The sequence below is a fragment of the Pseudopipra pipra genome, chromosome W (genome assembly GCF_036250125.1).
Source record: "Pseudopipra pipra isolate bDixPip1 chromosome W, bDixPip1.hap1, whole genome shotgun sequence".
NCBI lineage: Eukaryota > Metazoa > Chordata > Aves > Passeriformes > Pipridae > Pseudopipra > Pseudopipra pipra.
In genome coordinates, this window is record NC_087580.1 from 6001223 (window position 1) to 6021935 (window position 20713).

Here is a 20713-nt window from a genome sequence, read left to right on the forward strand (position 1 = left end):
CCCCACAGATCCCATCCCATTCCCACACATCCCCCTATTCCCCAGCTCCCCCCACTCACCCCCACTCCAGTTGTACCGGCCCCCCACTCTCTCCAGGTTGGCGGCAGCAATGAGCTGGTTCCCCTCATTGATCTGGGTCCCTCTATCCCAATATCCCGGCTCGGCTCCAGCCGCCATCCACAGCGTCAGCGGCTCCTTCCGGCCCCGCTCGCTGTCGTAGCGTGTGATAGGGATCCCATCCACGTATCCCATGGACAGGTATTGAGGGATCCCTGGGCTGGGCTCTGTCACCGCCACAGTCAGGTAACGCAGGGAGTGGAGAACTGGGGGGACACGGAGATTTGGGGAGTCTGGGGGTGTCCATAGGTCAAGGCAAGGGGGAAATGGGAGAGCTGGGAGAGCCGGGAAGGGGGTTTGGGGATCTCAGGGCCAAGGAAAGGAGGGTGTAGGGACTGGGAAAGGTGGGATCGGGCATCCAGGGGTCCCTGTGCCCAGGAAAGGGGGGCCCAGGGGGCCCAGTGTTGGGGGAAGAGAGTCATGGGGTGAAGAGACCCAGAATGGCTGGGAATGAGGGTGCAGGGGGGTCCCAGAACCAGAGAGGAGGGTCAGGGGGGTCTGGGTGCTGGATAAAGGGGGGGCAGAAAGGTCCCCATGCCAAGGAATGGAGGTTCAGGGGGTCCCTGTGCCCAGGAAAGGGGGGGGTAGGAGTCCCCAATGTTGAGGAAAGTGGGGTCTGGGGTCTGGGAAAGGCAGGAAAGGTGGTCCATAGGGTCTCAGGGTCAAGGAAAAGGGGGGTCTGGGAGAGGCAGGATGTCCGGGAAAGGGGGTGCAGGAAGGTGTTGGTGCAGGATAAGGGGTTCCAGGGGGGGTCCCTGTGCCAGAAATGGAAGTTCAGGGGGGTCCTGGTGCCCAGGAATTGCAGTCGAGGGCGTTCCCGGTGCCTGGGACCCCCCTGCAGGAAGCACAGAGAGTGGAGAACTGGGGGAGGGTCACAGAGATTGGAGGGTTTGGGGGGTCCAAGGGTCAAGGGAGTGGAACTGGGAGAGCTGGGAGAGCTGGGAAGGGTCCAAGGTTCAAGGAAAGGGGGGGCTGGGACTGGGAGAGGCGGGATAGGGGATCCAGGGGGTCCCTGTGCCCAGGAAAGGAGGGGTCCAGTGGTCCTCGGTGTTGAGGAGAGTGGGGTCTGGGGGCTGGGAAAGGCAGGAATGGGAGTCTAGGGGGTCCCAGGGTCAAGGAAAAGGGAGGATCAGGGGGCTGGGAGAGGCGGGATTGGCAGGAAAAGGGGCACCGGAGGGTATTTGTTGAAGATAAGGGGGTTCAGAGGAGTCCTGGAGATGAGGATGGGAGTGGAGGGGGTCCTGGTGCAGGATAAGGGGGTTCAGGGGCATCCCAGTGTCCAGAAATGGAGGTTCAGGAGGGTTCCCCTGCCCGGGAATGGGTGTTCAGGGGGGTCTCAGTGCCTAGGGATGGAAACTGGGGGGTCCTGGTGCCGGATAGGGAGGTTTAAGAGGATCCCGGTGCGGAGGGAGAGGATGCAGGGAGGGCCCAGTTCAGAGGGGTTCCCGTGCCCGGGAATGGGTGTTCAAGGAGGTCTCCTTCCGGAAATGGGGGCTCAGAGGGTTCCCGTGCTCAGCAATCGGGATTCAGGGGGGCCCGTTGCTGAAGGAGAGGGTGCAGGGGGGTCCCGGTGCCCGGAAATGGAGGTTCGGGGAAGTGCCGGTGCCCGGCAATAAAGGCTGAGGAGTTGCCCGTTCCAGGGGTCCCACTTACCCTCGGGCTGCCCCCCCGAGACCCCCAGGAGCGCCAGGAGCGCCCCCAGCCCCAGCACTGGAGCCATAGCGCTGCTCCGCTGGCCCCGCTGGGCGCAGTTCGGGAGACGCGGAAGCAAAAGTGGCCGAGGGAGCGCGGGGGGCGGGCCCGGGGGAATTGCCGGGAATGCCCCGGGATCCCCTTCGGGACCCCTCCCGGCACCGTCCCGGGTCCCCCCGCCACCCCCGGGCCCCCTGGACGGGCCCGAGCGGCGGGACCCCCGGGCCGGGCCGAGCTGAACTCGCGGGCCCTGCGCTTAAACTCGGCCTTAAAGGCGCCGCTTTGGGGCCAAAGCGGGGGAAGCGCCGCGATCAGCGGATGCCGCGGGGGCGGGGGGCGATCTCCCTGGGCCAGTGCCCGCCCTGGGCAGCCCCCACTGCCCCCCGCAGGGGTCCCGGGGTCAAGGCAAAGGGGGGCTCCCAAAGCCCCTGCCAGGGGGGAGCGGGAGCTGGGGCAGGAGCTCCGTGGGGAGAGAAAAGGGGGGGACAGCGGGATGGTGGTCCCGGGGGGGCACACACGCTCCGGGGGGGACATACGACCCCCGGGGACCCCCCTCAGCTCCTCCCTCGGGCGGAGGCCGAGCCCCAGCCCAGGGAGACGAAGCCAAAGACGGAGCCCCGACCCCTGTCAGCATCTTGGGGGGGCGGCGTCCGGCGGCAGCTCTGGGGGGGCGGGGGGGGCAGGACCCGGGAAACGGCGGCGGCTGCTGGGAAGGGACCGGGATGGACTGGGACGGACTGGGACAAACTGGGATAACCTGGGACAGACTGGTATGGATTAGGATGGACTGGGACAGACTGGGATAACCTGGGACAGACTGGGAAGGACTGGGACAGACTGCCAACACCCCGGGCACATGACCAGGGCTCTTTCCCGGCCCGCCCTGTCCCCTCCGCAGGGCCCGCGCAGGGAGCGGCTGCCCGCGGGCTCCTCCTTCCCGCCCAGCCCCGGCGGGCTCGGAAGGAGCCGCTGCCGCAGCAGCGCTGCCTCGTCCCGGCTCCTCTCGCTCCGACCCCTTTGGCTGCCCCGGGCCCGCCACTGCTCCCGCCCGGGGGGGACCGGCCTTGCAGCCGCATCGGCTGCTGCCACATGGCCCTGCTGGGGCAGGGCTGGCACGGGAGGGGCTTGGAGTCCCTGCCAAGCCGAGCCGGGCTGGGACTGAAAGACAGACCCGGGCTGGGATGGACCGGGCTGGGAATGTACTGGGATGGGGATGTGGGATGGACCAGGATGGGGGTGTTGAGCCAGATCGGGGCTGCGGGGGCTGGGCTGGCCCAGGATGAAGCAAGGTTGGATTTGAGCTTAGTTCTCTCTTCCCAAGATTGCTGTGCCAGATCCAGAGCGAATTTGGGAGGGGGAAGGAGGATGTGAGACTAAGAGGAGCAAGAAGAAGCAGCTTTCTTTTGTCTGTCCTGCTCCGTCTCCCCTGGGCCTCCCCCTCCAGCCCAGCCCAGCCTGGGGGTCCCACTTTGGGGTCCCCGTGACCCCCAGGTGTCTCCTTGCAGGGGCACCTCAGGTCAGGGCTGAATTACTCTTGGATTTGCAGACAAAAAGTGGAAGTTCCTGGTGACTGGTTGGATTCCCTCCCCTTTGGTCACTACAGAAAAGCCCCTTTGAATCACTCCCACTGCCACGTGGGGACTCATTGCCCTTCCCTGGGTAGCAGCAAAAAAAAAAAGGCCACAACTATATTGGCCTGCAGTAGTTTTGAACTGCTCTTTGGGACACAAAAGTCCTTTATTTCCACAAACCCGATGTCTTTAGGAGTATTTTCCATGGTAAGTTCCTCTGTTCTTCCCCTCTAGGTCTGTTTTCCCTCCTCTTCTCCCCTCGCCTGTTTTTTGCTCCAAAATGCCCAAAACTGCAGCCTGGGGCAGGAGGATTTTGGGGGTTAGGAACAGTAAAAAACCGCTTCATCAATGAAAGCTTATTGAAAAATGAAGTGTTTGGGTGGCAAAAATGATCCTTTCAGGTCTTCCTTTGCAGACACAGGCAGAGGGTTCTTACCTGGAGAATATTTACCTGTGGAGGAAATGCTGGGTGCATTTCCTGGTAATAATTGGAATTTGTTGATGTCAGGGTCTATGGGGAGTTTCAATAAATGTGGAAACTCTTTGCAGCTGCCATTGCCCCCCCAGCAGCATCCACATTCTGTGCCAGTGGATGCTTGTCCTGTTTCTTTGGGTTCTTTCCTTCCAAATATTCCACAAATGGCTCTGCTGGGGTCAGTTTTGCTTTGGTGAACCTGTGAATTTTGAACTTTGCCTTGGGGAATAGTGCATGGCCAGGGAATGACTGAGCAGGGAAAGAATTTAGGAAAAACCGTGAACCAGATGGTAAAATGTTCCCGACATGGGAGGTTGGAGCAGCGACAACAGGAGGGAGCAAAGGCTGGGACATGAAACAGTGAACAAAACCAGCCCTGGGGAAAGGAAGAGGGTTAGAAAAAGGCTGTGACTGCCTAGGGGGAGTTTGGGGAGATTATCAACTGTGCAAGTCCTTGAGACAACACCTTCCCAGGGCACACAGAGGCAGCAGGAGCCAAGGCTGAGTTGGGAAAACCAAGCCAGTCCTGGTGCTTTGAAGGCTCAAATCACCTAAAGCCGCTGAAGGGAAAAGGGGCCTTGACTTTCCTGGCAGGAAACTGCCCCAAATCAGGAATTTGGCACTGCCCAGTTCCCGGCCTGAGCAGGAACTCGCTTGGTTTGCACAGACTGAGCTGCTGCGATGGAGCTGCTGCAGCAGAGAGCGGAGGGAGGCACCAGGAAAACCAGCTCCTCTTTTGGGGAGGTTGTTTCAAAGCTGTGCTTGAGTTTAGCGTGTGTGGGCACTAAATCAGTTCCAAAAGCCACAGGGGAGTGTTACAGCCCACCCTGCCAGGCCGGAGGAACTTTTGTTTGATTCTTGTTTCCCTTGGAGTGAATTAAAGTGAACCAATCCTGGATGATCAGTGTTTGCAGAGAGAGAGAGAGAGCATTTATTTTAGAGCAGTTGGGTTGCAAAGGAAAACAGGAGTGAGACCACCCAAAGAAATGTGGGGGGTTTCTGTCCCCTCCTGGGGCCTCCCCTGGGTGTGTTTGGGGCCACTTTGGCAGGGCCCGGAGGGGCTGGTTTGTGCCAAGTCTTTGCGGCCTGGGCAGGGGGTGCTTGGAGGGCAGCCCTGCTCAGAGGCCTTGTCGGGGCAGTGCTGGGTGTGGGCACCCCCCCAGGGGCCTCTGCCATGGCCTGGCCCAGGGCAGAGAAATCTCCAGGCCCCAGAGCCCAGAGAGGCACCCCAGGGCCTCCCCAGTGCCACAGCCTGGGGGCTCCGGCCTCCTCCCCTCAGCCCGACCCTCCCTGGCCTGGCAGCAGCTCCTTTGCACAGCCTGGCCCAGCCCAAAGGCTGCAAGTCCCCTCCAACAGGCCAGTTCCTGCCGGGGAGGAGCAGGGAAGGAAGGGCAAAGGGCTTGGCAAGCTGTGGGGCTGGGGGGGTGCCCATCCCGTGCTGGAAGGGGGCACGGGGGGGAGGCAGCCCCAAAAATCCTTGGGTGCTGCTGACAGCACTGGGATCCCCCCAAACTGAGCCTGGAGCCCCCCACGGGCCTGGGGCTGTGCTGGGAGGTGGGGAAGGGACCGGGGGGTACAAGAGTTGGGGCTGTGGGGTGCTCTTTGTGCCCCTTCCATGGGCTTTGTCCCCACATTTCAGCCTCAGGCCCATCGAGGACAAAAAGGTGCCCCTGGGGGTCACCGGGCTCATCACGGGGCTGCTCCTCACCATCACTGCCCTGGGGGAAGTGGCTGAGGCTGGAGAAGCCACCCCAGAGCCTCCTCCTGCACAAACCCCCTGCAAGGAGTCACCCGCACACATATGTTAAAGTTTAATTAACATTATCATATTATATTGATATTTTGTGTAACAATAATAATAGATATGATTGTATTTCCAACCTGCTTTTAACCAGCAGCAAAGCACAAGGGTGGAAGGACAGGATCTGCTTGGAATTTGTAGGGGGCTCGTTAATTTTGGGGGTTTTGGCAACTTTTTTTGGGTGTTTCTGGCAGCTTTTTGGGTCTCAGCGCTGCTCCCATCCCACCTCAGAGGGGTGAGAAGAACAGAGCTGGTGAACCAGGAAACACAGACCTGGTTGGGTTTGGCTACAAAACTCACCCTTGGCTGGTTTGGCCTTTCTAGAGGCGACTTTGCAGCAGATCCCTGTGGATTTGTGCTCCTGGGAATGCTCAAACACCGCAGGAAACATCTGCCATGGCACTGAGGTTTCTTGGACCAAAAAGAGTCTTTTAAGGAAGAAATCTCTTTTCCATGCTTCCAGCATGATCCCAGTTGCTCACAGCCACTCCCAGTCACTCCCAGTGTGATCCCACTTGCTCCCAGTATATCTCAGTTGCACCAACGTGATCCCAACTGCCCTCAGGATGCTCCTAGTCATTCCCAGTATGACTCCAGTCACCCTCACTGTGGGCCCAGTTGTCCCCAGCATGGGCCAGCTGCTCCCAGTTGCCTCCACCACAGATCCATTCAATCCAAGTGTGATCCCAGTCTTCCCCCAGCATGGTCCAAGCCAATCCCAGTTGCCCCCTTATAGATCCAGTCACTCCCAGTTTCTCCCAGTTGCCCCCCACATGGTCCAAGTCACTCCCAGTGTGGTCTCAGTCACCCCCAGGATGGTTGCAGACAGTCCCAGTATATCTCAGTTGCCCTCAGCATGCTCGTAGTCATATCCACTTGCCCCAGGATGCTTCCATTTCCCATCAGTACGATCCCAGTCGATCCCAGTCACTCCCAGTCACTCCCAGTCACTCCCAGTCTATGCCAGTTGCCTACAGCACCCATGCTGGAGTCCATGCACCCTGTCACTCCCAGTTACTCCCAGTTCCACCATACTTCCAGCATGGCCCCACTGGCTCCCAGTTCCCGTCTGGGTAGTTCCAGTCACTCCCACTATGATCCCGGTCACTCACAGTCACTCCAAGGGGCACTTGCGGCTCAGCTTTGGAGTCCTGTAAGATCCAAACATTCTCCCCTTACACCCCCCCCGAAAAAGAAATAAACACCAAAAGCCCCACCAAGATATTTGGGACGAGCTCCCCCTTCCCGATCCGCCGCGAGATGGGGCGGGGGGGACCATCCTGTTGCTGTTCCCACTCCGCCTTTCTCCCTGCCCTTCCTGCCCCCCCTCCTTCTCCTGCTGCATCGCTGCGGGCGCGGAGCTCTGGGGTGAGCGGGACGAGCCGATGGGAAAGAGGGGAAAGGGAGGGAAACGGGGGGTAGGACCCCCAAAGGGAGCGCGGGGGGCGGTGGGTGAGCCCCAAAGGGAGCTGGGGGGAGCCGGGGTTTGGGGGACTGGTGGGCAAGGGGTGAGCGAGGGGGGCTAAGGGGAGGTGGGAGAGTGGGCAAGGGGTTCCCTTGGGGGTCCCTTGGTGTCCCCATCCCTTGATGTCTGGAGAGGGGAGGCCCTGGAGAGGGGACACCCCTGGGCTCGCTGTGCCGAACCGGCGGTCGGGGCCGTGCTGTTGTTCCCGATCCCGGCCGGCTGACCCCAGAGCCCGGCCACGTGTGCGGGGCCCGATCTGCTCCCTGCTCTCGTTGCCCCGGGGCAGCCTCTGGTGTCCCCCCGGCTGTGGGGGCGTTTTGTTGGCTCGGGCACAGGCGGCCCCTGTGCGGGGCTGTGTGCCGGGGGGCTGTTGGGGGTCCCCGGTGGGTGTTTTGGGGCGGTGTCGGGGTGGGTTGTGGGCAGAGCTTCGTGGGTGGTCGGGGGGCTGCGGGTCCCCCCCTTGTTGGGGGTTGGTGTTGGTGGGTCAGGCCCCGGCGGCTCCATTGTGAGCCCGGTGTGGGCGGGGGGGGCTGGTCCGGGGGAGCCGGAGGGAGCCGAGGCAGCGGGTTTGGGGAGCCCTCGGGAGAGCCGGGGGTGGGAGGAGGAAGGGCGGGAGCCCCGGAGTGTGGAGAGCGGAGCGGGGCGATGTCGGAGCTGGGGGACCCCCGGCAGGCTGGAGGGGGGAGCAGGGAGAGGGAGGAGCCCCGGGAGCCCCGGGAGGCTGCAAGGGGGGTCCTGGAGAAGGGGGAGCCTGGGCAGTGGGGACCCCTGGGATCCCCGGGCCAAGAAAGTGGAGAAGGCGGAGAGGGGGAATGTCTGGGAATCCGGCCCCCTGAAACAGAGAGTGAGGGCAGAAGGGTCCCCTGGGACCCCCAAAAGCCCCATCATCCCTAAGCGGGACCCCCAGAAGCCCAGAGAGGGGAGAGCCCCAGAAGGTAAAGGTGCAGAGACCAGAGAGGGGGAACTTCTGGGAGTGTTTTTTTGAGCTGAATGTTCATATTTTGGAGTATTTTTTTGCTGACTCTTGATCTTTTGCAGATTTGTGGGGAGTTTTGGGATTTTTTTTCCAGATGTTGTTGTTTTCTGTTTTACTGGTCTAAATCTTGATGTTTTGGGTGTTTTTATGGACACAAGATGCCCAGTGAGTCCTAGAGCTGGACTTGGGCAGGAGGAACCCCCAAGGCAACGCGCTCACCCCTTGTTTTCCCCCCCATCAGGATTTCTGCTTCCCAGAGCTTGGGCGGATGGAGGAGGAGGCTGCGAGGAAGAGGAAGATGCCGCGGGCCCCCCAGGCAGGTGAGGAGGAAGTCAGTGCCCCTTTGGGTCGGTCTTTTGTGGCCGTCCTGCCGGGGCCGGAGTTGGGGGGATGTCCTTGGGCTTCCCTGTGGGCCGGAGGCAAATCCCCTGCGTGTCCTTGTTGCTTCCTGCTCCAGGCCCCGAGGTGAGGCCGGAGAGCGCGGAGGACAAATCCCGGCGGCAGAGCCTGGTGGGAGAGGCCGTTTTGAAGGGCTCCCCGGCGCAGGAAGGCAGCGGGGAGGAAAAGGGCCGGAGATGCCCCCGCAGGAGGGGCTGCAAAGCCAGCCCAGGGGGCTGTGAGGAGGAAAGAGCCAGCGTGTGCCGGGAAGGCAGCCGGAGCTTGAGGCGGAGTTGCGAGCTGGTGGTCCCTGAGCAGCCTCCCAGCAGGGAAAAGCCCTTCAGGTGTTTGGAATGTGGGAAGAGCTTCAGGAAGAGCACCAACCTCCTGAGGCACCAGCACATCCACACTGGGGAACAACCCTACACATGTGGGGAGTGTGGGAAGAGCTTCAAACGGAACTCCCACCTGCTCTGACACCAGATGATCCACAGTGGGGAAAGGCCCTACACATGTGGGGAATGTGGAAAGACGTTCAGCCGGAGCACCATCCTCCACAACCACCAGCTCATCCACACTGGGGAACAGCCCTACAGGTGCTTGGAATGTGGGAAGAGCTTCAGCACAAGCACCAACCTCCTCAGCCACCAGCACATCCACACTGGGGAACAGCCCTACACATGTAGGGAAGGTGGGAAGAGCTTCAGTTGGAGCTCCAGCCTCCACTACCACCAGCTCATCCACAGTGGAGAGAGGCCCTAGAAGTGTTTGGAATGTGGGAAAAGCTTCAGAGACAGCTCCACCCTCCACAAGCACCGGCGCATCCACACCAGGGAGAGGCCCTACAAATGCGGGGAGCGTGGGAAGAGCTTCATCTGGAGGGCTGCCTTGACCAGACACCAACAGACCCACCAGTAAGGGAAGCCCCGAGTGCCCCAACTGCGGGAAGAGCTTGTGATGGTTTGAAATTGGCCCCCTGAGAGGCTGGGGGGGCTCAGAGGTGATTGGGTGCCAGGGCAGAGTTCCCTGTAGAGCCGATCACTGTCCATGTTGTTCGCTTCTGCTCAAAATCACATATCACAGCCCCGGAAGCTGTTGGCAGTTCTGTCTGGGTTGTTTTGCTGTTGGTGTCTGCTGCGTGTAGGTGGACAAGGCCAGGGGGTGGCTGGGCTCCCTCTCTTCCTCCTGGAGGGGGAGAGGGGAGCCCTGCGGCCCCCCAGCTCAGCCTTTGGCTAGAGTTAGAGGCAGCATTTGGAGTGTGTGCTGTGAAAGAAGAATGTCACAGCACCTGAGTTAAGAGGGAGGAGGCCAGACCTTCTTCCCCCCCCTGCAGCTGCGGGACGCTTGGGACAGTGCAGAACTGAACCGAGTGCCTGTGGCCAAGGCTAGGGGGCTTTTCCCCCCCACTGCATTTAGGTTGGTGGGGGGTGGATTTTGAGGCTCAGCATTAAAGCAGAGCCAAGTGGACGGGCTGATAAATCAGCTCGGGGCTCGGGAAAGGAATCCCAAGCGAAACTGGAGACAGACCCCAGAGAGAGAGAGAGGGGGCCCAGAGGATGTCTCTGCCGTGAACTAAAACGCAAGACAACCGAAAACCTGAGGAGAAATCAACATTCCAGGACATGGACGCTTGATAAGCTAAACTACACTGCAGCAGCCTACGAACCCAGGTATGAAGCAGAGAGAGAGAAATCACACAGCAGCAGAAGAGCAAGGACTCAAAACTATCTTCTTGGACTTCATGAGGAGGAGACACTGCAACAAACAACTAGAACTTGGTGAGGGGGGAGTGTTCAGGAGCCAAGAACACTCCCACGGCAGACTGTGTTATGTATCAGCCTTGAAAAACTGCTCCTGGACTAAAGTAGTTAAAAGGAGGGGCTTGAAAGGACTGACTGATAGAAATGTAATATATATATAGTTGCCTTTAGTTTGTACAGTATATTTATTTGTGTAAATAAATGTATATACTTCCCCTTCCCCTATAGAAGCCTCTGGCCTAAAAGTTTCTCTCCGGTGTTGAGATAAATTGTGGGAAGGGGTGGGGGGAAGCCTGGAAATTGGATTTTGGATTTCTAATGTGACTCAAACTGCCACAGCCAAGCACAGCACCAACACTGGGACATTCCTTCCTCAGCTGAGGGCAAGAGCCTGGGAGGGGACCCAAGCAGGCCAGCTGAGCCCAACTGACCACAGGGACATTGCAGACCATGGGAGGTCAACTCAGCTCTAAAAGCTGAGGCAGGGAGCAGGTGGGGGGCATTCACTGTCCAATGGCTGCCTGCTGGGGAACCCTCACAGGTCCCCAGCCAGCAGAAAATGTCAACACTCTGCTGAACGGGACAAGGGATCCGAGATCCTGCTGAAAGCCCAAAATTCAGACAGTCCCCTGCCACCTCCCAGCTCTGGAGTGACCCTTCCAAAGCCTAAAGGGGCTCTAGGAGAGCAGGAGAGGGACTTGGGACAAGGGATGGAGTGCCAGGACACAGGGAATGGCTTCTCACTGCCAGAGGGCAGGGAGAGATGGGAGATGGGGAAGGAATTCCTGGCTGGGAGGGTGGAGAGGGACTGGACTGGAATTCCCAGAGAAGCTGTGGCTGCCCCTGGATCCCTGGGAGTGTCCAAGGCCAGGTTGGAGCAACCTGGGATAGTGGGAGGTGTCCTTTCCCAGGGTGGGGGGTGGCACTGGGTTATTTGGAAGGTCCCTTCCCACCCAAACCATCCCATGATCCCGGGACATCCCCATCCTCTTGGGAAGCCCCAACCCAGCAAAGTGTCAGTTCCCAGCTCAGGCACCTCAGAGCTCAGTTCTCTTCTGGGTGCTGGAAGATCCACATTTTCCCTGTTCCATGAGGATTTATCCCCCCACCAAATCCACAGACCAGGTGATGAAGAGGAGCAGTGGAGCTCAAGGGTAAAATCACTGAACCATGAGCTCTGGCAGAGAATTACACAATCACAGAGTCACACAATCACACAATCACAGAATAACACAATAACAGAGTCATACAATCGTACAATCACGCAATCACACAATCAAACAATGACACAAACAATCACAGTCACACAATCAAACAATCAGTCACAGAATCATAGAATCAAAGAATCACAGAATCATAGAATGATACAATCAGAGTCACAGAATCAAACAATCACACAATCACACAATCACAGTCACACAATCACAGAATGAAAGAATAACAGAATCGTAGAATGACACGATCACAGAGTCACAGAGCCACAGAATTACACAATCACACAATCTCAGTCACACAATCACACAATACAGAGTCACACAGTCACAGAATCACGTAATCACACAATGACAAAATCACACAGTCACAGAGTCACAGAATCACACAATCACAGAGTCACAGACTCACACATTTACACAGTCATGGAATGACACAATCACACAGTCAAACAATCACAGAATCACACAATCACACAATCACTTGATTCCATGGAGATCTGGGCAGTCACAGTGGCCCTTTGGTTCCATGAGGCTCCACATGTCACAATGGCCCCTTGTCTGTGAGATTCCACAGTGTTCCCACATTCCTTTGGTTCCATGGGGTCCTGCAGGGTCACAGTGACACTTGATTCCACAGGTTACACAGAATCCCAATGGGCCCTTGAGTTCAGGAGGTTCCACTGTGTCCCAGGGTCCCTTGGATTCCAGGAGGCCAGGCAGTGTCACAGTGGCCCCTTGACTCAAGGAGATTGCCCTGAGTCACAATGGCCCATTAAATTCAGCAGCTTCTGCAGTTTCCCAGGGTTTCTTTGTTTCCATGAGACCCTGCAGAGTCACGATGGCCCCTTGGTTCCAGGAGGTTCCAAAATGATTCAGCATTCAGCATTCCTGAGGCCCTGTATTGTCACAATGGCCCTTCTTATCCCAAGAGTTTCCCAAATGTCTCAGGGTTCCTTCTGTTCCATGAGGCCCCAGATGCCACAGTGGCCCCGTGGTTCCAGGAGATTCCACAGTGTCCCTGTGTTCCTTTGGATCTGTAAGTCCTTGTAGTGACACAATGGCCCCTTGGTTCCAGGAGGTTCCAGAGCATCAGGATGGCCCCTTGTTTCCATGTGGTTCTCCAGTGTCACAATGGTCTCTGGATTTCCTGAGGCTCCACTGAGTCCCAGGTTCCTTTGGTCCCCGTGTCCCAGTGGGCCTTTGATTGCAGGAGGTTGCCGAGTGTCTGCGGATCCCTCCAGCTCCAGAATGCCCGGCAGTGCCAGAGTGGTCCCTGGAGTCCCTGGTCACTCCCACTAGGATCCCAGTCACTCCCAGACACTCCCAATACGATCCCAGTTGTTCCCATGGTGGTCCCAGTAGCTCCCAGTCCCCCCCAGGATGGTTCCTTTCCCTCTCAGGGACTCCCAGTCTGAGTCCAGTATGGCCCCAGGCACTTTCAGTCACTGTCTGGACAATGCCATTTGCCCCTGCATGGTCCCAGTTTCTCCCAGGGTGATCCCACTATGAGTCCAGTCACCCCCAGTATGATCCAGACACTTGCAGTACGAATCCAGTTTGATCCCAGTCATCCCCAGTATGGTTGCAGTCCCTCTCACATACTCCCAGTATTATTGCAGTCACTCCCAGGATGATCCCTGTCAGTCCCCGAATGATCCCAGTATGAGCCCAGCAGGGGCCCAGCTGCTCCCACTCTGATCCCAGTTGCCCCCAGTGTGGTTTCAGTTGCTCCCATGAACGACTCCTCTGGTTCCAGTCACTCCCAGTATGATCCCAGCCACTCCCAGTACAATACCACGTATTGTGACACTTGTCACACTTGTGTCCTTGTGACACTGCGGAATTCATGGAATCCAGGGGACTTCGTGACATGGGGGCCTCATGGAACCAAAGGAACCCTGAGGTATTTCAGAAAGTCATGGAATCAAGGGGCCACTGGGACGCTGCAGGGCCTCTGGGAATTAAAGGAACACTGGGACACTGGGGCAGGACATCCCCCCTGCAATGGCACCAAGACAATGCCCCATTTGCAAAGGGGTCAGTGCTGAGCTGAGAGGGGGCTGGGGATTGGGGAAATGATGTGTAATGGGTAGGAGAGGGGGGAAAAGTGGGGGTTGAGACCCCAAAACTGATCTTGGGGTGGCCGGGGATTAAGGGGATGTAACAGGGAAGGGACTAAGCCAAGGGAAAAAACACAGGTTCGAGAGATTCTGGAACATGAATAAACCAAACACCGTTGCTAGTTGGCAAAAATAATAGCTATTTATTAGGAAAAGGTGGCAAACAAGGAAAAAGGGAGAAAACAAAACAGGCGCCTGAGGGAAAAGGATTGGGGCGGAGGAAAAAGTGCATAAAAGACCCTAGGAAGAAGGCTTCCCCCCCATACTCACCAAGGTATCACCTGTAAACAAGTCTTACCCATCCTAACCAATAATGAAATCTCTCTGCAGCAGCTGCGGGTTCATGGGGGGTGGCAGGCTCCCACTTCAAGCAGGCGTCCCCGCTGAAAGCAACTTGGTCCATCGTGAAGAGCCGCCCCCCCAAGAAGCGTCTCTGCTTTTTATAAAGTTTTTTGAGAGCACCTGCCCCGGAGAGGTGTGGCCAGCACCGCCCCGTCAGGGCTCTGAATCCCACCCCTTCTCTTATGTAAGTGCACCCCTCCTGCGCGTGCGTGAGCACCTTGGAAAGTCCCCCACGCAGGCGCAGTGATTTGGGGGGGGTCTTCCCAAATGAGTCTGTGGGCTTACTTCATCACCCTCCTCATCACTTTGTCCTCCAACTGCCCCTGACGAGCAATTGACCAATCACAACAGACCAATTAAAACAGTTTACACAGAAGCTCTCCCTCCAAGGCCAAGTTCACTGCTTTATCAGAAGACTTGGCAGGAGAAAGCATAAACTAACTGCAGGTGGCTGGGGCCAAACACAGAACAAAAAGTAACATCCCAACTTCGTCCCAATACAGGCGACTATGGCAAAGTGGGAGGAACAGGGAGAGGGGTGGAAAAGGGGGGTGGTCTGGAGGGATGGACGGTCCCATGGGGGTCTTTGGGCACTGGGGGGGTTGGGAAAGGGGGTGGTCCCCCTGAGCTCCCAACTTACTCTGGGGTGCTGGGGGCTGCTGGATCCAATCTCAGCCTTGCATTGTGCCAACAGCTGAAATTTAGAGCAATTCTAGAGGGGGGACTGAACCACATTTGTCCCCCAGGCTTTAATGATGGCAAATCATATCTACTGATAGCAAATGAATTCTTTTTTTTGCAAATGACGACACAAAAGGTTTTAGTCAGAATTATTTAGTGAACAATAGAAACACTAAAACTATCAGTAGAACAGGATAAGATAGGACAGGGCACTACACTAAAGCAATTGTTGAAGCAATTCTACTAAAGCTGGCAAACAAGCAAGAATTCTTAATTAGAGATGGATGGAACTCCGCCAGACCAGTGCTCGTGGGGAGATCTCTGCTCTCAACCTCCAGCAGTGACCTTGGGGGGTCCCCAGCCAAGGCAGGAATCTCCACACCCCCCCCGAGAAGGGTTCTGTTGGAAGAACCTGCCCCTGAGAAAGGGGACTGGCCCTTTCTGGTAGAAACCCATGGACTGACAGTCCTTGGACTCCAGGGGTTCCCTCACCATCAGGGGCTTCATTTGGGGTGAAATCAGTCTGGGTTCCAACATCTCCTGGCTTGGCCTGGCCCCCTCTCAGCTCAGCACTGACCCCTTTGCAAATGGGGCCCCCACTCTTCTGACCTCTCCCTCCCCTTTCCCATCAGCCCCCAATTCTCAGTCTCCCTCCCTCTCCACTTTTGGGGAGTCCCACTCCCCTCCCACTCACTTTGGGGCCCCACCACCCCTTTTATCCCCTCTGACTCACCGACCCCCCCCTTCCCAACACCCCCTCTCACCCGAGAGCTCCTCGCCAGCAGCAGGGAGGGCTCCCAGTAACACCAGAGCCCATGAAAGTCCCCCCCAGCCTTTGGGGACAGCATGCTGGTGGCTCCGAGGCTCCGTCCTTGCCTTGCCTTGCCCATCTCCTGGCTGCCAGGCAAGGGCCTTGTGACATCACAGCCTCTGTGGAACAGCGCGGTGGCTGAAAACTGTCAGCGCTCCATCCCCGTGCCCAGAGCCTGGGCAGAAGTCGGCTGGCAGGGACGGGCAGAGACTGTGCAGAGGTGTCAGCTCGTCCCGCAGCAGCACGATGCCCAGCCAGGGCATCTCCTGGCTCCTCAGGCTCTCGGTGCTCCTGCTCTTGCCTGGCCCACTCGAGCCTTGCAGCCGTGCCACAGGTGCCATTGCTGAGAACTGGGGTTTTCCTTGGATGGCCCCTTGCCAGAAAAGGCAGGAGAGGCTGGAGAGAGGGGAAGGAGGGGGGTCAGGCCACTGGGATGGTGCCGGCGGGCCGTGAGCCCGAAGCCAGCAAGGCCTTGGGCCCACACGGTGTCAGGGGAGGACTGAGAGCCCCCAGGGAGGAGGAAAGCTGGGCAGGCCCCAAGGCTCCTGGGCCTCTTCCTTGCCAGCCCTTTGGCCAAGGCCCCGAGGCAGAGGTGGGGCTCAGCCCCTGCACAGCAATGGGGCACAGGCTGAGCCCCAGGGACACCAGAGCCAGGCGGCCTGAGCTCTTCTTCCTGCAGCGTCTGCCTGGGGCAGCCCAGCCAGGCCTGAGTCTCTGCAGGAGAGGCCAAGCCCAGCCAGAGAGGGCTCAGCCCTCTGAGGCTGCACTCACTGCCACTGGAACAAAACATTGGCCCAGAGGACATCCTGCCCCCAAATGGAGAACTGGAAAGGTCAAGAATAAAAAAGTCATCCCCCTCCATTAGTCAAGAAATGTTCAGACCTCTTTCCTAAAAGCATCCAGGACTCGGGTCACCCAGTTTTCTCTCTGACAACGGTTTTTCCATGATTCCCCTCAATTCCCAGCCTGCCCAGGATCACTTTTGGGGTCCCAACCCTCACTTTTTCCCCCCCTTTCCCCACCCCTTACACATCATTCCCCCAATTCCCAGCCCCCTCATGCTCAGTTTGGGGGTCCCACCTTCCCCTTTTCCCCACTCTTCTGACCTCTCCCTCCCCTTTCCCATCAGCCCCCAATCCTCATTCCCCCTCCCCCTCCACTTTTGGGGGGTCCCACTCTCCTCCCACTCACTTTGAGGTCCCACCACCCCTTTTATCCCCTCTGACTCACCGACCCCCCCCTTCCCAACACCCCCTCTCACCCGAGATCTCCTCACCTTCAGCAGGAGGGGCTCCCAGTAACACCAGTGCTCATAAATGTCTCCCCAGAAAAGGGGTTAGGTGGGGTCCTGTGTGGGTTTGGGAGTTCCTTGGCGGGCTGTGGGGTGGTTTAAGGGGATCCCAGCACACTTTGGGATGCGTTGGATGCCATGTTGGGGTGCAGATGTCCCCCCAAAGCTCCCTCAGAACAGGGTGACACAAGGGGGGGGGCACAGAGGGGTCCGCATTCCTGATCCATCCTGGAGCAACCACACTGGGGGCAACTGGGATCAGAGTGGGAGCAGCTGGGCTCCTGCTAGGGTCATACAGGGACCATAATGGGAGTGACTGCAAGAATACTGGGAGTATGTGAGAGGGACTGCAACCATACTGGGGATGACTGGGATCAAACTGGATTCATAGTGGAAGTGTCTGGAAGTTGCTGAGGTCATACTGGGGGTGACTGGACTCAGAGTGGGATCATCCTGGGAGCAACTGAGACCATGCAGGGGCAAATGGCATCATCCAGTCAGTGACTGAAAGTGCCTGGGGCCATACTGGACTCAGACTGGGAGTCCCTGAGAGGGAAAGGAACCATCCTGAGGGGGGACTGGGAGCAACTGGGACCACCTTGGGGGCAACTGTGATCCAATTGGGAGTGACTGGGAGTGACTGGGATCACTGTGGGAGTGATCAGGACCATCCTGGGAGTGACTGTCAGTGACTGGGATCATACTGGGAGTGACTAGAACTGCGCAGGGGGGACTGGGAGCCAGTGGGACCATGCTGAAATTATGGTGGAACTGGGAATAACTGGGAGTGACAGGGTGCATTCTGGAGAAAACTGGCATAGACTGGGAGTGACTGGGATCGTACTGATGGAAACTGGAAACGTCCTGGGGCAAGTGGAAGTAACTGGGTCTGACTACGAGCATGCTGAGGGCAACTGGGCTATACTGGGAGAGTCTGCAACCATCCTGGGAGTGACCTGGACTATGTAGGGGGCAACTGGTACTGACTGGATGTACAATGGTGCAACTGGGATTGGCTGGGACCATGCTGGGGGAAGACTGGGATCACACTTGGATTGACTGGATCTGTGGTGGAGGCAACGGGGAGCAGCTTGACCAATGCTGGAGACAACTGAGCCCACAGTGAGGGTGGCTGGGGTCATACTGGGAGTTACTGGGAGCATTCTGAGGGCAGTTGGGACCATGTTGGCGCAACTGGGATAGACTGGGAGCAAGTGGGATCATGCTGGAGGTGACTGGGATAATAGTGGAAAGAACTGGGAGTAGACTGAGAGTGATTGGGAGTGGCTGTGAGCAACTGGGATCATGCTGGAAGCATGGAAAAGAGATTTCTTCCTTAAAAGACTCCTTTTGGCCCAAGAACCCTTGGTGCCATGGCAGATGTTTCCTGCGGTGTTTGAGCATTCCCAGGAGCACAAATCCACAGGGATCTGCTGCAAAGTCGCCTCTAGAAAGGCCAAACCAGCCAAGGGTGAGTTTTGTAGCCAAACCCAACCAGGTCTGTGTTTCCTGGTTCACCAGCTCTGTTCTTCTCACCCCTCTGAGGTGGGATGGGAGCAGCGCTGAGACCCAAAAAGCTGCCAGAAACACCCCAAAAAAGTTGCCAAAACCCCCAAAATTAACGAGCCCCCTACAAATTCCAAGCAGATCCCGTCCTTCCATCCTTGTGCTCTGCTGCTGGTTAAAAGCAGGTTGGAAATACAATCCTATCTATTATTATTGTTACACAAAATATCAATATAATATGATAATGTTAATTAAACTTTAACATATGTGTGCGGGTGACTCCTTGCAGGGGGTTTGTGCAGGAGGAGGCTCTGGGGTGGCTTCTCCAGCCTCAGCCACTTCCCCCAGGGCAGTGATGGTGAGGAGCAGCCCTGTGATGAGCCCGGTGACCCCCAGGGGCACCTTTTTGTCCTCGATGGGCCTGAGGCTGAAATGTGGGGACAAAGCCCATGGAAGGGGCACAAAGAGCACCCCACAGCCCCAACTCTTGTACCCCCCGGTCCCTTCCCCACCTCCCAGCACAGCCCCAGGCCCATGGGGGGCTCCAGGCTCAGTTTGGGGGGATCCCAGTGCTGTCAGCGGCACCCAAGGATTTTTGGGGCTGCATCCCCCCCCATGCCCCCTTCCAGCACGGGATGGGCACCCCCCCAGCCCCACAGCTTGCCAAGCCCTTTGCCCTTCCTTCCCTGCTCCTCCCCGGCAGGAACTGGCCTGTTGGAGGGGACTTGCAGCCTTTGGGCTGGGCCAGGCTGTGCAAAGGAGCTGCTGCCAGGCCAGGGAGGGTCGGGCTGAGGGGAGGAGGCCGGAGCCCCCAGGCTGTGGCACTGGGGAGGCCCTGGGGTGCCTCTCTGGGCTCTGGGGCCTGGAGATTTCTCTGCCCTGGGCCAGGCCATGGCAGAGGCCCCTGGGGGGTGCCCACACCCAGCACTGCCCCGACAAGGCCTCTGAGCAGGGCTGCCCTCCAAGCACCCCCTGCCCAGGCCGCAAAGACTTGGCACAAACCAGCCCCTCCAGGCCCTGCTAAAGTGGCCCCAAACACACCCAGGGGAGGCCCCAGGAGGGGACAGAAACCCCCCCATCTTGTGCTGCGGGGGCTTCTCTCCCCCACCACTCCCCGACGCAGCAGGACCCTGGGGACAACAACCAGGGTGGGCAGAGCCCTCGGAGGGGCGACTGCAACTTCTATTCTGTTCTCTCTCTTGCTCTCTTTTCCCTCCCACATTGCCTTGGGGGGCTGGATCACAACCCAAAGGGCTCCACACCTGTTTTCCTTTGCAACCCAACTGCTCCAAAATTAATGCGCTCTCTCTCTCTCTCTCTCTCTCTCTCTCTCTCTCTCTCTCTGCAAACACTGATCATCCAGGATTGGTTCACTTTAATTCACTCCAAGGGAAACAAGAATCAAACAAAAGTTCCTCCGGCCTGGCAGGGTGGGCTGTAACACTCCCCCGTGGCTGTTTGAACTGATTTTAGTGCCCACACACGCTAAACTCAAGCACAGTTTTGAAACAACCTCCCCAAAAGAGGAGCTGGTTTTCCTGGTGCCTCCCTCTGCTCTCTACTGCAGCAGCTCCATCGCAGCAGCTCAGTCTGTGCAAACCAAGCGAGTTCCTGCTCAGGCCGGGAACTGGGCAGTGGCAAATGCCTGATTTGGGGCAGTTTCCTGCCAGGAAAGTCAAGGCCCCTTTTCCCTTCAGCGGCTTTAGGTGATTTGAGCCTTCAAAGCACCAGGACTGGCTTGGTTTTCCCAACTCAGCCTTGGCTCCTGCCGGCTCTGTGTGCCCTGGGAAGGTGTTGTCTCAAGGACTTGCACAGCTCCAAGAGGTTTTCAGTCCCAGCCCCCCAGGTCACCCCCCAATGTGCTGGACGGCCCTTCAGACCCACCTGAGCCCACCCCCCGTGTGCCCACCCTGTGCAGGGCAGCTCGGGGAGCCCCCGGGACAGGGGATGGTGCCTCGGGACCTGCCTCCCGAGGGGCTTCTGCCACCCCTGGGGGGCACAGAGGGGACAGGGGCACCCTCAGCTCCTCCTGCCATGAGCTGATCTGGAACAACAGCCCGAGCTCCCAGGGCCTGAGCAGGTCCTGCTTGGTCCTGGGGCTTTGCCAGGATGCCTCATGGGCCAAATATAAACCCACAAAGAGCTGATAACCCCCAAACTCCCCCCCAGGCAGTCACAGCCTTTTTCTAACCCTCTTCCTTTCCCCAGGGCTGGTTTTTGTTCACTCTTTCCTGTCCCAGCCTTTGCTTGCTCCTCTTGTCACTGCTCCAACCTCCCATGTCGGGAACATTTTTCCACCTGGTCCACGGTTTTTCATAAATTCTTTCCCCGCTCAGCCTTTCCATGGCCATGCACTATTCCCCAAGGCAAAGTTCAAACTTAACAGGTTCACCAAAGCAAAACTGACCCCAGCAGAGCCATTTGTGGAATATTTGGAAGGAAAGAACCCAAAGAAACAGGACAAGCATCCACTGGCACAGAATGTGGATGCTGCTGGGGGGGCAATGGCAACT

General features: G+C 57.9%; 2 protein-coding genes and 1 pseudogene across 9 annotated transcripts in view; 1 reads left to right on the forward strand and 2 right to left on the reverse strand.

The window, feature by feature from the left end:
* The window catches only part of LOC135404417 (class I histocompatibility antigen, F10 alpha chain-like), a 44307-nt gene extending 42404 nt beyond the window's left edge, over nt 1-1903 (reverse strand). For 5 of the 8 annotated variants that reach the window (XM_064639148.1, XM_064639149.1, XM_064639147.1 and 2 more), the window contains exons 1-2: nt 1771-1902; nt 60-323 (exon numbers count right to left, since the gene is read on the reverse strand). In XM_064639148.1, the coding sequence (XP_064495218.1) occupies nt 60-323; nt 1771-1837 (331 nt within the window). In that variant the 5' untranslated portion in view covers nt 1838-1902. Of the gene's footprint in view, nt 1-59; nt 324-1770 lie in introns of all 8 variants that reach the window. The other 3 variants (XM_064639144.1, XM_064639141.1, XM_064639143.1) reach the window with 1 other exon arrangement.
* LOC135404433 (zinc finger protein 239-like) overlaps nt 1-20713 on the reverse strand; it is a 352167-nt pseudogene that overhangs the window by 300144 nt on the left and 31310 nt on the right.
* The window catches only part of LOC135404435 (class I histocompatibility antigen, F10 alpha chain-like), a 115371-nt gene that overhangs the window by 50952 nt on the left and 43706 nt on the right, over nt 1-20713 (forward strand). The gene's annotated exons all lie outside the window — the stretch shown is intronic.